Below are 15,725 nucleotides of genomic sequence, written 5' to 3' on the forward strand. Positions count from 1 at the left end.
TTCTGAAATAAAGTGTTATTTACGGTGAAATAGCCTACATTGAAATACGGTGTTTTATTGTTTTTAGTTTGATCCAAAAGTTGTTTATAAAATGTAAAAGGTTTTGTTTTCTTCTTATGTATATGGTATTTTCCAAATAAAATGAACTGAACTGTTCTTTACAATTCAAAATGTCATTTTGAAAATAAAAAAGCGCTTCAAATACGCATATTTATAATCATACACACCACAATTTTCTGGCTTTCGGAATCTTTCAATAGTTTTTTTTCTGTAAGGACAGTATGGCTAATACCAAGTAAACGCACATTTACTGCAGTAACAATAACTAGTTAAATTAAGCTAGATTATGTAGGACATTAACCGGCTAGTATAGTTGTGGTCACATGGTACATGTTACTTTTCTCAGCGCGGTTCACGATGGATTCAATACTGATATTTGATACTTGATTTCTACTGTGCAACATGTCAAAAAGCGTCATTAGATTTGAATGCAGTTTAATAGAGGATTTGCAAGCACCTGTTTTGTGTATCTGCGCAGTCGTTGCGCCGCGCTGACGTTCACGCACGCGCAGTGAGCGCTGTAGAGACACCGTGACGTCATCACTGTATGTCGCCGTCCTATGTCGCTGCATCAGAATAATCTGATGTTATGATGGATAAACACCTCAAACTATCACTGCATCTCTGATCTTAGTACACGTACAGCGATATGGCGGAGGCAGATGGTGAGACTCATGTTTGTATGATCAGAATCATCGTGCACCTGCTCTGTGTGACATCCGTGTTATTATTTTGGTTGTATTTTGATGCATGCAGGGTCTTTAACTCATTTTATTTTATTCAAGCATGTGTGTTAACATGCTGCTATCACATCACCTGTGAAATCTGAGGGATATTACTATAAGGCCTCTGCGTGCACCGTTTCTATTGTGTGTTTTTTCTCACATTATTGTAATGAATAAAGGTTCATTGTGATTAACCCAAATGTTATACAGCTAAACATCTGCTGTAATATATGACAGCTAAACGATACTGCAAAAAATAGACACTGATATGTACCATGGTAGCATTCATTAATATATAAATATACTTTGTGTTTATATAATATTTGTATATATATATTATTTTATTTATTTATACATTAAATAGTATGTGTGTATACATACACACATATATTTATATGTGTATATGCATACATATATGTGTGTGTGTACATATTAGTATTTTATATAAATACAAACTTTTACGTTAGATGCGATTAATCGTTTTGACAGCACTAATATATATATATATATTGATACCATTACTGTTTATATATGTATATATATACCATTACTGTACTATAGTACATTATTTTATAAGAATATGCATTTCATCAGCTGCATGTTGTTGCAATATACCCTGTAATATTCACTTTCATAAATGTTTTATTTTATTTTAAATAAACACTTATGCATACGTATAAAAAAAAACCTATTAATTGTTCCTAATGTATATGAATGTTTTCTCATATGAAGTGCATATTCCTTCAATAGCATCCCAGAATGCACCTTGTGAAGTTGGATGAGTGAATGTCCAGGTTGTGTGTTTGTTTGCTAATATAATTATTGATGATCTGGTTGTTTCTGCGCAGGCACCAGCAGTGCGACTCCCACAGAGGAGATGAACGGCGCCGGGAACCTGATGGACTTCCTGGACGAGCCGTTCCCAGACGTCGGCACATATGAGGACTTTCACACCATCGACTGGCTGAGAGAAAAATCCAGAGACACGGACAGACACCGGAAGGTAAAACACCCTGGCAGACACTGATATTGTGCCCCACAATTTCTATTTTTGTAGCAGGGGTTTTGAATGTTGGTTTCAGACCCTAACTGCATCCTTACTATGCCATAAATTAGGATGTTGAATGCTGAATTTTAGCCTCCAAACTAAAAAAAATCCAGTATCTTCCTATTTTTGTTATTGTTCCTGGACCAATAACTGAACGTGCATTTGAATCATCAGGTTTTGTGTGTTTGCAGATCACCAGTAAGAGTAAAGAGTCCATCTGGGAGTTGATCAAGAGTTTGCTGGACGCCTGGTCAGGATGGCTGGTGATGCTTCTGATTGGCCTGCTGTCAGGTGAAGAGACACGCCCACTTATGACATCACTGACCAAAACACTTAAAGGGGAACTATGCATTTTTTTTAGCTTAACTGAACAGCTTTGGAGTTATTGGAATGGTTATATGACTTTTTTCGGGTAGAATGGTGGCCGTCTCGCATCCCCCCCCCCCGGTCCCTGTGAGGGGAAAAAACGCACTTGCAACTTTGGGCCGGCGGGCCGGGGATGACATCCTGCATAGTGTGCCTTTAACATTCAACACATGTGTCTCGTCTCACACAGGCACGCTGGCCGGAGTGATTGATCTGGCTGTGGATTGGATGACGGATCTGAAGGAAGGAGTGTGTTTGTCTGCGTTCTGGTACAGTCATGAGCAGTGTTGCTGGACGTCTAATGAGACAACCTTCGCCGACAGAGACAAATGTCCTCAGTGGCAGAAATGGGCTGAACTGATGACGGGATACACGGAGGTAGAGTATTAAAGTTAAAGTTAAAGCTCATTTTTAAGCAACGTTTGTTTTTTTGCATTTATTCCAAGTCTGCATATGGCTCAGTGAAATGATCAAATCGCAAAGGCTGCGCTCATTGTGGATTTCCACCGAAATAAAGTTGCACTGTAATTATGATTATTGTTATTATTGTTATATAAATAACATGTTATTTAAATATATTATTTTTCTTAAATATAATTTTTAAAAATTTTACAGTTAAAATATAAAAAGATATAATATTTAAAAAGCAAAATTATTTTGTTTAATATTTTTATTTTGTAAACAAAAAGTTTTATTTTTTAAAAATCACATTTTAAATCGCAATCGCAATTTTTATCTGAAAAAGAAATATTAAATATTCGATTTTTTTATTTTACAGTTCTTGTTTTGTTTAATTTTTTTATTTAGTAAATTCTAATAATGATATATTTATTATTAATATTATTTTATTATTTTTATTATAAATATAAATAATAATTTTATAATAAATATAAATCATATCTTTATTATATATACATTTTTATTTAATTTAATTTATTTATTTATTTAATTTATTATTATTATAATAACCTTATTGACATTTAATCACAAAAAATGTGGTCAAATTATGTGGCAATTTTTATCAGAAAAATCTCAATTCTATTTACGAAATCACCCCCTATACCCTCATTCACTATTCTCCACATTAGTCCATTAATATAGTTCACTTTTAGGGAGTGAATAAAACCGAGTGAGTGAATTCGGACACATTCGGCGCGTGACTATCACAGTGCATTATGGGTATTCTCTAGCATTGAGTGTACAATGGTTTTACATTTTTTTTATTGCGGTGCAATTGCTGTTTCCTCAAATAATGCCCTATCTAAGAGTATAGGGAGCAATTTCAGACACAACCCGAGACTGTAGTCTTCTTCATATTCTCTTATACGTATATCTGTGTGATTGTGTGATCAGGGCGCTGGAGTGTACGTGCTGAACTACTTCCTGTACGTGCTGTGGGCGCTCTTCTTCTCCTTCCTGGCCGTGTCTCTGGTGCGAGTGTTCGCGCCGTACGCCTGCGGATCAGGAATACCTGAGGTACACAAACTGAGCACAGCTTATGCAAATGAGCTGTTATGGTGCGTTCAAGTCCTCCTGGGAAGTCGTGTTTACGACGGCAGGGCGTTCAAGTCACTTTCTCGGATAAAGATGGTGGTTTACTTTCTCTTAGTTAATTACACAAAGATACAGCAAGGTTCTTAAACTCGAGTTCTAGAAAATGAAGAACAAAGAAATGTGCATCAGGTGTGCTTTGCTTTTTTATGTTTTTAATTAGTTTTTGAAGCCACCGCAAACTTGTTATATTATAATGCCATCATATCCTGTATAGTAATTAGCTTACTTCGCTGTAAATAGAAAAGCCGGACAATATCACTGCTAAATACCTTTAAGTATTGTGATATTCCGCCATGTTTCTCACTGACACGCCCACAACTCGTAAAGATCGGGTGTTAAAGGATTAGTTCACCTCAAAATGAAAATTTCCTAATAATTTACTCACCCCAATGCCATCCAAGATATCCATGTCTTTCTTTCCTCAGTCGAAGAGAAATTAAGTTTTTGGAGGAAAACATTTCTGGATTTTTCTTCGAATAATGGACTTCAATGACAACCAGCGTTTTGAAGTCCAAATCAATGCAGTTTCAAAGATCTTTGGAGTGCTTCAACACAGTCTGTGCACGATCAGCTGAGGAGGAGGGGCTTATCAAGCGAAACGATAGGTCATTTAAAAAAAAATATATATATATATATATATATACTTTTTAACTACAATTGTTCGGATTGAGCTGATCTGCAACGCGCCGGGAACTGCGTCGCCACGTTGAAAGGTCACGCTCGGAAAAAAAAACGTTTAGGTTTTAAAAGATTTAAACACAGGATACGCACACGTAAGGACCATTTTAAACAATAATAAGACACAAAGACATGAATATGTCATTCAACATACAATACAATTTGAACTATCCTCCTTCGCACGGTGACCTTTCAACGTGATGACGTAGTTCCCGGCGCGTTGCAGACCAGCTCAATCCGAACAATTGTAGTTAAAAAGTATATATATATATATTTTTGAAAATGACCTATCGTTTCGCTAGATAAGCCCCTCCTCCTCAGCTTATCGTGCACAGACTGTGTTGAAGCACTCCAAAGATCTTTGAAACTGCATTGATTTGGACTTCAAAACGCTGGTTGTCATTGAAGTCCATTATTCGAAGAAAAATCCAGAAATGTTTTCCTCAAAAAACTTAATTTCTCTTCCACTGAGGAAAGAAAGACATGGATATCTTGGATGGCATTGGGGTGAGTAAATTATTAGGAAATTTTCATTTTGAGGTGAACTAATCCTTTAAAGGTGCATTGTGTAATATTGTTATATTATAATGCCATCATATTCTGTGCTGGTAGTTAACTTCCTTTGCTGTAAATAGAAAAGCCTGACAATATCACTGCTAAATACCTTTAAAGAGCTTCCCACTCGTATTTACGACGTTGTGGTGGCGTTCATGTGCGTTCAACTCGTAAATACGATCTTTATGAGATGACTTGAACGCACCATTGTATTCATCTAGATGTCCACGTGTGTGTGTGTGTGTGCAGATAAAGACGATCTTGAGTGGTTTCATCATCCGAGGGTATCTGGGGAAGTGGACGCTGCTCACCAAGACGGTCACGCTAGTGTTAGCCGTGTCGTCCGGTCTCAGTCTGGGGAAGGAAGGGCCACTCGTTCACGTCGCCTGTTGCTGTGGGAATCTGTTCTGCAGCCTGTTCTCTAAATACAGCAAGAACGAGGGCAAACGCAGAGAGGTGCCGAAATCTGGATGGTATAATAAATGTTATTGCTATGAGATGCAAGTCAAAGGAATCTCCTGAAATCCGGTGCATATGTTTATTTGTTTGTTCCAGGTTTTGTCAGCAGCTGCGGCTGCAGGAGTGTCTGTTGCATTTGGAGCTCCAATTGGAGGAGTGCTCTTTAGCCTGGAGGAGGTGCACACACACACACACACACACACACACACACACACACACACACGCACGCACACACATGCACACACACACACACCCACACACACACACACACACACACACACGCACACACACACATGCACACACACGCACACACACACGCACACACACGCACACACACGCACACACACACACACACACACACACACACACACACACACACACACACACGCACTATAACACCATCACTCTCTCTCTCTCACACACACACACACACACACTATAACACAATCACTCTCTCTCTCTCACACACACACACATGCACACACACATACAAACACACGCACACACACACACAGACACACACACACTAACACAATCACTCTCTCACACACACACCCACACACAGAAACACACACACACACACACACACACACACACACACACACACTCACTCACTCACTCACTCACTCACTCACCACTCACATATGCGCACACACACACATTCACTCATTCACTCACTCACACACACACACACACGCGCACACACACACATCCGTGTACATTCACAAAAATGCCACAAAGTGTAACCCTGTTGCTGTGTCTCTGCAGGTCAGTTATTATTTCCCGCTGAAGACATTGTGGCGTTCTTTTTTTGCTGCACTGGTGGCGGCCTTCACGCTGCGCTCCATCAACCCGTTCGGCAACAACCGTCTGGTGCTGTTCTACGTGGAGTATCACACACCCTGGTACATGGCGGAGCTGGTGCCCTTCATCCTGCTGGGTGTGTTCGGGGGGCTCTGGGGGACCCTGTTCATCCGCGGGAACATCGCCTGGTGCCGGCGCCGGAAAACCACTCTACTGGGCAAGTATCCCGTGCTGGAGGTCATCGTGGTGACGGGAATCACAGCGATCCTGGCCTTCCCGAACCCGTACACACGGCGGAGCACGAGCGAGCTGATCTCAGAGCTGTTTAATGACTGTGGAGCGCTGGAGGCTTCACAACTCTGCGATTACATCAACAATCCCAACACGACCCGTCCCGTGGACGACATCCCGGACAGACCCGCCGGGCCCGGCGTTTACAGCGCCCTCTGGCAGCTCACGCTCGCGCTCATATTCAAGATAGTCATCACCATCTTCACATTTGGCATGAAGGTGAGGGTGACTTTCTCATGTCTCAAAGGTGATGGCGTTATTTATATGCTATTAGAGATGCATAATATATAAACAATAATACAATACATAAATAAAACTGAGAATCACGTTTTTGTTTTGTTTCAAATAGAGATTACGATTCTGAACAGACAACTAAATGTGAATTAACAAGAGGCTCTGACAAAATATTAAGCAGTCTATTTTAAAATGTTAAATTAATTAGAATGAATTTTTAAAAGAAATTGGTTTGAATGATTGATTCAATCACTTACTCATAATACTGGATGAATCAATTTTTGAACTAATCTCTCGAAATCAATGATTCAATGACTCACTCGTAAATACCGGTACTTCACATGTTTCAATACTGAATGAATCAGCATTTCTGAACAAATCTCTTTAATAAATGGTTCAAGGACTCACTCATAAATACTTTACATGTTTCAATACTGAATGAATCAGCATTTCTGAACAAATCTCTTTAATAAATGGTTCAATGAATCACTCATAAAGACTTAACTTGTTTCAATACAGAATGAACCAGCATTTTTGAACAAATCTCTTTAATAAATGGTTCAATGACTCACTCATAAATACTTTACATGTTTCAATATTGAATGAATCAGCATTTTTGAACAAATCTCTTTAATAAATGGTTCAAGGCTCACTCATAAATACTTTACATGTTTCAATACAGAATGAACCAGCATTTTTGAACAAATCTCTTTAATAAATGGTTCAATGACTCACTCATAAATACTTTACATGTTTCAATATTGAATGAATCAGCATTTTTGAACAAATCTCTTTAATAAATGGTTCAATGAATCACTCATAAAGACTTAACTTGTTTCAATACAGAATGAACCAGCATTTTTGAACAAATCTCTTTAATAAATGGTTCAATGACTCACTCATAAATACTTTACATGTTTCAATATTGAATGAATCAGCATTTTTGAACAAATCTCTTTAATAAATGGTTCAATGAATCACTCATAAAGACTTAACTTGTTTCAATACTGAATGAATCAGCATTTCTGAACAAATCTCTTTAATAAATGGTTCAATGAATCACTCATAAAGACTTAACTTGTTTCAATACAGAATGAACCAGCATTTTTGAACAAATCTCTTTAATAAATGGTTCAATGACTCACTCATAAATACTTTACATGTTTCAATATTGAATGAATCAGCATTTTTGAACAAATCTCTTTAATAAATGGTTCAAGGCTCACTCATAAATACTTTACATGTTTCAATACTGAATGAATCAGCATTTTTGAACAAATCTCTTCAATAAATAGTTCAATGAATCACTCATAAAGACTTAACTTGTTTCAATACTGGATGAATCAGCATTTTTTTAACGAATCTCTTGAATAAATAATTCAATGACTCGCTCATAAATACTTTACATGTTTCAATACTGGATAAATCAGCGTTCTTGAATGAATCTCTTGAATTAATGATTCAATGTCTCACTCATAAAATACTTCACGTTTCAATACTGGATGAATCAGTGTTTTTTAACGAATCTCATGAATGACAAATACATCGAAGCAGCGTGTCTATTAATGGGTAATGGCTATTAATCAAGCTAATCAGCTTGAGATCCTCTAATCTAAACTGGTTATATCTCTGGCAGTGAATGTTTAATGAGCAGTATGATAATCCCTCTTTTAGTTATGAGAAAGAATCATATTCATCGACATGCAGAGCCGAAGCACAACCAAAACAATGTTCTTCTGCAAAATGCATGCGGTTTTTTAACCGTTAGAGGGCCAAATGTTACAGTGTTCCTTTAAAGTTCAATAGATGCATGATTTTTCCAATTCAATGAGTCATGTTAAATAATTGTGGTCACAATATTTACCAAAATAGTCATGATTTTGGCCATAACCGAGCAGCACGGATGTCATTCTCGTCACCTGATGTTTTCCCTCAGATCCCCTCTGGTCTGTTCATTCCCAGTATGGCGGTGGGTGCCATCGCTGGGCGTATCGTGGGCATTGCAGTGGAGCAGATGGCATATCATCATCACGACTGGATCATATTTAAGAACTGGTGCCGCCCGGGAGCTGATTGTGTGACGCCGGGTTTATACGCCATGGTCGGCGCAGCTGCATGTTTAGGTAAGACATTACATCACAATTTCTTCAGATCAAGATGTGATTTATGAGTGAACGTTTTGCTGATTTACACTATTGGTCAAAAGTGTTTGTAATGTCTTTGTAAGAAGTCTCTTCTGCTCACCAAGGCTGAATTTATTTAATAAAAAATGCAGTGAAAGTTTTATTGCAATTTAAAATAATGAATATACAGTGAAACGTAATTTATTCCTGTGATCAAAGCTGAATTTTCAGCATCATTAATCCAGCCTTCAGTGTCACATGATCCTTCAGAAATAAGTATAATATGATGATTTGATGCTCAAGAAACATTTATGATTATAATCATAACAGTTCAAACTGACCAGTTATGAACAGAAAACAGTTCAACAGCTGCTTCATATTTTTGTGGAAACCTTGATACACTTCCATTTAAAATTTTGGGTTAAATAAGATAAAAAAAGAAATTAATGCTTTTATTCAGCAAAGACACAAAGTGTTTAAAAGAGATTTTTGTTACAAAAGATTTCTGTTTTAGTATTATTTAGCAGTATTATTTAGTATTATTATTGTAATAATAATAAATGTTTCTAAAGCAGCAAATCATCATGTATGAATGATTTCTGAAGGATCATGTGATACTGAAGACTGGAGAAAATTGATGAATAAATTACATTTTCCTATATATTGACATAGAAAACAGCTATTTTGAACTATAAAAATATTTAGTTTTTTACAGTATTTTTGATCAAATAAACAGAGCATGATGATCAGAAGAGACCGGTAGTGTAGATCACGACCCGTAGAAGTGCAGAAGTGAAATGTTTGTCTGTTGACCAGGCGGCGTGACGCGTATGACGGTCTCTCTGGTGGTCATCATGTTTGAGTTGACCGGTGGTCTGGAGTACATCGTGCCTCTGATGGCGGCCGCCGTCACCAGTAAGTGGGTGGCTGACGCTTTCGGTAAGGAGGGCATTTATGAAGCTCACATCCAGCTCAACGGCTACCCGTACCTGGACCAGGACGAGTTCACGCACCGCACGCTGGCCACCGACGTGATGCGCCCGCGCCGAAACGAGCCGCCGCTGTCGGTGCTCACGCAGGACAGCACTACGGTGGAGGACGTGGAGACGCTCATCAAGGAGACCGACTACAACGGCTTTCCTGTGGTCGTCTCGAGGGAATCCGAGAGACTCATCGGCTTCGTGCAGAGACGGGATCTTATCCTGGCCATCAGTAAGACACACACACATACACACACACACACACGCTCAGGTGACCACAAAATACCAGCCTACACTTCCTCCATCACCTAATCTGATGTGTCTTTATATACGATTGTTATAGTTTTACTCTACTATGGCTTGAATGTCCTGCACGCTTGTTGATTTTTCAGTTTATGTACCTTAACTATATTCTATATACTATGTTCATATCAGGTCTTAAAGACACTGGGCTCCATCTGTTTACATGGATTATGTTTCTAATTATTGATTTTTAGCTTTTTTTACAGTATTCAGTGTCATTTGCTGTGATATTACAGAGCAACCATCATTTCAAACAGTCATTGTAGTCAAGTAGATTCAAGAAGTAAAATACAGTAAAATAATTTGCATTTATAAAATATACAATATTAAATAATATTGGAAATATTGGTGCATATAAAACATGGCTGTGTCATCAGGTGTTCATCTGTGTTATTTTAGTATTATTGATATAGGCTACTATTACAGTTTTTATTAATATTTTGATTTAGATTTTATTTTTATATTTTCTGATTTTGCTTTAATTTTAGTACTATTTTTATTAGTTTTTTTAACTGTCTATATAGTTTTGATTCAGTTTTGTTTTATTAGTTTTAGATAATTTAGTTCTTCAAGTTAAATTTAACTAAAATGAGAAATGTTGGCTTGGCAGCAAATTTTTTATATTTTATTTTAGTTAATGTTTATTTTGTTTCATGATACTTAAAAAAAAAGGTTTTAGTTAATAATGGCCTAGTGTAAATTTAATGAATTATACAGTACTGGTCTAAAGTTCAGGGTCGGTTAGATTATTTACCACTTTTGAAAGAAGTCTCTTCTGCTCACAAAGGCTGTGTTTATTGAATAAAAAATACAGTAAAAATAGTGAGATATTATTACTATTTAAACTAGCTGTTTTCTATGTGAATATATAGTAAAGTGTAATTTATTCCTGTGATCAAAGCTGAATTTTCAGCATCATTACTCCTGTCTTCAGTGTCACATGATCCTTCAGAAATCATTCTAGTATGATGATTTACTGCTCAAAAAAAACATTTTTGATTATTATTGAACATTTTAATATTCTTTAAGAATATAATATTCTGGTTCAAGAGGAATCATTAAATCAGTTTCAAAATCAGCACTTTTGATTTTTCACGAGTATGAAAACAAGTAACAAAAGAATCTTGTACATCATATACAAATAAGTGGCGAATACTCTGTCCTAGTATGAAATACTGTATGATGTTAATAATCGTAAATCTATCGGCGTCTGCTTGATCTTTCCTCAGAAACGGCGCGTCAGAAGCAGGACGGTGTGGTGAGTAACTCGGTGGTGTATTTCACTGAAGACGCTCCACAGATTCCTGCAACGAACCCTCAGCCTCTGAAACTGAGGCGCATCCTGAACCTGAGTCCCTTCACCGTCACCGATCACACACCCATGGAGACGGTGGTGGACATCTTCCGCAAGCTGGGTCTCCGCCAGTGTCTGGTCACACGCAGCGGGTAAGAACTACTGTTTTTAGGCAACTAATAATAAAGAATGCATTTGTTAAGATTAGTTTATCTCAGAACATATGCAAAAGTTATAATTTTGCTGATTATGGCTTACAGCTTATAAAAATTCTCAGAAAATTCGAATATTTCATGAAATCAATTAAAAAAAAGGATTTTAAATACAGAAATGTCAGCTTTCTGACAAGTATAATCATGAATATGTATATAGTTATATATACTAAATATATTAGTTTCACCTTTTAATTTGAATTACTGAAATACATGAACTGTTGCACGATATTCTAATTTTTCGAGTTTCACCTGTATTTAGTATGTGTTTTGTGGCCTTATTTCAGAAACTTTAAGTTTTAGTTTTTTCAATAACCATGCATAAACAAGATTCATTCAAAAATACAAACATGTACATACATGTTGCTCACATATTGTGGTAGCCCTGTTTGTGCTCAATAGAGTGTAATGACACCTTTGCCATTAATATGTTTATAAGCAACTGAAAAAAGCACAAATGTCAAAACATCTCAAGGACCCCAAAAACACCTTAGACCCCAGAGGGTTAAAGGGGACCTATTATGCAAAATTCACTTTTATTAGGTGTTTTAACACAGATGCGTGTCCACAGTAAACAACTAGCCTATAATGGAAAAAATACACCCACTCTTTGTTTTATAGTCGATGAGTTCGATCAATTTAACTCTACAACAACTACCGTACATAAATGTATCCACTAACCATTCAGAATCTTGAATGTTGTAGCTTGTGACTTCTTCCTGAGTCTCTCCATCCGTATCCGAATCCGGTACGAACATGTCAGGCTGTTCTGTCAATTTCTGAAATTTTCCAGTTTTGTTGTTACTGGAGTAACTGAAACATGAGCTGTAAAGGCTCCGCCCTCTTCTGGAGAAGCAGCTCATTTGCATTTAAAGGGACACACACACAAAAATGGTGTGACAAGCTTTAAAGGTTGTATCAGCGATTGTGGGTGATGTCACTTCTGTTTGTGTTTGAAGCAAGATCCCAAACAAACCAAGTTAACTCGCCCCCCCCTCCCGTTTCGCCTACGTTAGCTAGAGCTGCCCAAGTTTAGTCGAGCTTCACTCATTTTTTATTCAAGAAGGATATTTTCACACACAGTTCACATCTAAAAAGTCAGCTCTAGCAGCTACTCACCTGTCCAGAAGAAACAGTGCCACCTCGGCGTCCGGTTGAACATTTTTCAGTTCTTTAAGTTCTCTCCATCTTTCAAAAGCCTTCCCGATAACTATTCGTGTCTTTGAATAAACACGATGGTATTCCCTCGCCCTAATCCTCCTCTTGGGTATTGACTCAGGCATGTTCAATTGCTCTTGTTTGTTGATATAATAGACCCCTTTTCAGTTGGTAAACATGGTGACGTTTTTCTGTGGGCGGAGCTTAGGTGGTTGCAGAACGATCCCTCTGGCCGCTTCCCTAACGTTAGTTTGCAAGTTTTGTTAGCTTGTTTTTTAACAATGACTGGAGAAAATCCGATTTTATCTTAATGTGCAAGGTCACTCACTGTCCAGGACCGCGATTGTTATTTGCAAAAGTTAATTTTAACAGACGGAACCAGATTGGCTGACCCGTACACGCTCAGGCAATGGATGGACGATCTGACAGGATTAACGTTAAAGCTAGGCTCAGTCCTACACCTATCCGATAGAGAAACCGAGCGTAAAGACATACTGGGGTCATATAAATCTTTAGATGCCTATAACTATGTGCTGAATGGTCATGTACAAGACTTGTGTGGTACGATCCGCAGTTCTGCCTAGCCAGCGCCAAGAAGACGTCAATGTAAAGAGTGACATTACGGTGCAATTTTAATGATGTGAATATTTTCTAGAAATAAAAATTCCAGATACAGCATATTCATTTTTCATTGATTCTTGCACCCAACAACACAACAAGATGACGTTTAATAATAATAATAGTAATTTAAGCTCCTTATTATGTAGCCGAATCTGTGCTGGTTTGTATTGGCCGCCTGCAGTTTTCCCTTTGTTTTGACTCCAGCTAGCGCCGTGACGTAATTGTGACGTCGGCTCGAAATTGGTCTATAGACGCTGGCTTCTTCTTCAGCTCCAACTTCGCGTGCAGCCGTGCACGAGCGCAAAACCTCACAACACCCGCCCCCCTGTCGTGATTGGTTAGAAGTTGGAACACTATTTATTTTGGTTTTGAGTTGTTGGTGAACCCAATTATTTTTGTATGCAGATCTCAGAGCCTAGGCTGCCTACAGAGACGTGTTTTTTTTTGACGGCCTGCTTACGAGCGGCCAGCTAGCGGATCGTTAGGAAAGATTAGATGAATGTGATCATTTATGTTTGGTCCTTTTTTGGGCCTGAAATCGCTGATACAACCTCTAACACATGATCAATGTGGTATTTTTAGCTGAAACTTCACAGACACATTCTGGGGACACCTGAGACTTATTTTACATCTTTTGAAAAGCGGGATAATAGGTCACCTTTCAAAAACACGAGGTGTGGCCAATGAGATTTTACAGTGGGCGGGACTTCATTGCCTCAAAAATAGACATCATCATGCAGCCTTTGTTTCAGAGGAAGAACTTGTTACTTGATTTGACTAATTACTTACATTTTCTGAGGTTGTTAGTTTTTTTTAATGATATTTTTTCTATATTATAAAATACTGTTCAAAAGTTTGAGGTCAGTAATTAATACTTTTATTTAGCAAGGACACGTTAGATTGATCAAAAGTGACAGTAAAGATATTTAGAATTTTACAAAATATTTCTTTTGAACTTTCTGTTCATGAAAGAATCCTGAAAAACCAAATGTATCAATTTCCACAAAAATATGAATCTGTGTTTAACATTGACTATCACATATGTTTCTTGGGCAGCAAATCATCATATTATACTGATTTCTGAAGGATCATGTGACACTGAAGACTGGAGTAATGATGCTGAAAATTCAGCTTTGGTCACAGGAATAAATTACATTTTTCAATATATTAAGATAGAAACGAATTTTAAATTGTAATAATATTTCACTTTTTTACACGTGTTTTTGATCAAATAAAAGCAGCATTGGTGAGCAAAAGAGACTTCTTTTGAAAAATCTTACCGACCCCAAACTTTTGAAAAGTAGTGTGTATATGTCATATAAATTATATATACATGATGTTGGTCGGGTTCTTGGCTTAAAGCCAAAATGCATTTTGACAGGTTAAATCAGGCCAACATGAAGACAGGTGTGATAAAATCACCTTAAAAAGCATGAGCTGTGTCTAATCAGCGAATCAGAGATGTGGTTAAAACGGTTGATGACTAAACTGCTCTTTCTCTTACATCAGACGTTTGCTTGGAATCATTACTAAGAAGGATGTTCTGCGTCACATGGCACAAATGATGAACCAGGATCCTGAATCGATCATGTTCAACTAGCAGAACCTGATTAAAGTGAACCGTCACAATCCTGTAGTTACTAAACTCACTTGTTCATGTGGCCAAAACAGGATGGAGTGTAGATACGAGTGTTGGTTTCCTCTGTTGTTGTTTTGTTGATTTTTTTACAGCTGCTTTTGCCATATTTATATTTAACGTAGATTACTGTAAACCGATGATAAAGCTGATGATTTGCATTGAAAATGCAAAGACATTATGACAGGTTTTACTGTGTTTTTGAAGCAAAAGCTGCTATAAAGGACGTGAGAAGTGCCGATGAATCTTGTTTCATTGGTATGTCAGTTTTTGTGAGTTTATTAAATAATATATCACAATGCTAAAGGTCTAAATGGAAAAAATAATCCAGAACACTAATCGGCTGTAAATACGATAGTGAGCGTTTCTTCCAACACTAAGTTTGTGTTTTGTCATGATTTATTCATTCAATGTGAATGTTAGTTTTGATCAACAATGGTGATCTTTTTTTTTCTCTTGTATTGAAACATGAATATTGTCATTGTTAAAGATACACTGCATCTGTTACAGATATTAATGTCTACTACTACTCCAGTTAACCACATAAAACTGAGGGTTATAATAAAACATATTATTGATAAATAGTATTGTCATTGCATTATTTTTTATACTCTTTAATTAAAA

At 37.2% G+C, this 15,725-nt stretch overlaps 1 protein-coding gene across 1 annotated transcript; it reads left to right on the forward strand.

Moving 5' to 3' along the window:
• Positions 1-564: 564 nt before the first annotated feature.
• Positions 565-15,683, forward strand: LOC143711981 (H(+)/Cl(-) exchange transporter 4-like). The gene is made up of 12 exons (XM_077204216.1): positions 565-725; positions 1,634-1,788; positions 2,025-2,124; positions 2,390-2,577; positions 3,553-3,675; positions 5,236-5,442; positions 5,542-5,622; positions 6,214-6,759; positions 8,711-8,897; positions 9,714-10,109; positions 11,410-11,626; positions 14,975-15,683. Exons 1-12 carry the CDS (start codon positions 710-712, stop codon positions 15,063-15,065), a joined length of 2,307 nt encoding a protein of 768 aa, XP_077060331.1. The 5' UTR covers positions 565-709; the 3' UTR covers positions 15,066-15,683.
• Positions 15,684-15,725: the final 42 nt, after the last annotated feature.

Source organism: Siphateles boraxobius, unplaced genomic scaffold (genome assembly GCF_051911475.1).
Source record: "Siphateles boraxobius isolate OS27281-9 unplaced genomic scaffold, OSU_SipBor_1 5, whole genome shotgun sequence".
In the NCBI taxonomy this organism is placed as follows: Eukaryota; Metazoa; Chordata; class Actinopteri; order Cypriniformes; family Leuciscidae; genus Siphateles; species Siphateles boraxobius.

Excerpts from the sequence above, each read along its gene's own strand:
- LOC143711981 (XM_077204216.1), top strand. Across the intron at positions 2,125-2,389 it reads TCTGATTGGCCTGCTGTCAG|GCACGCTGGCCGGAGTGATT; the intron begins GTGAAGAGACAC and ends CGTCTCACACAG. Across the intron at positions 8,898-9,713 it reads CGGCGCAGCTGCATGTTTAG|GCGGCGTGACGCGTATGACG; the intron begins GTAAGACATTAC and ends TCTGTTGACCAG.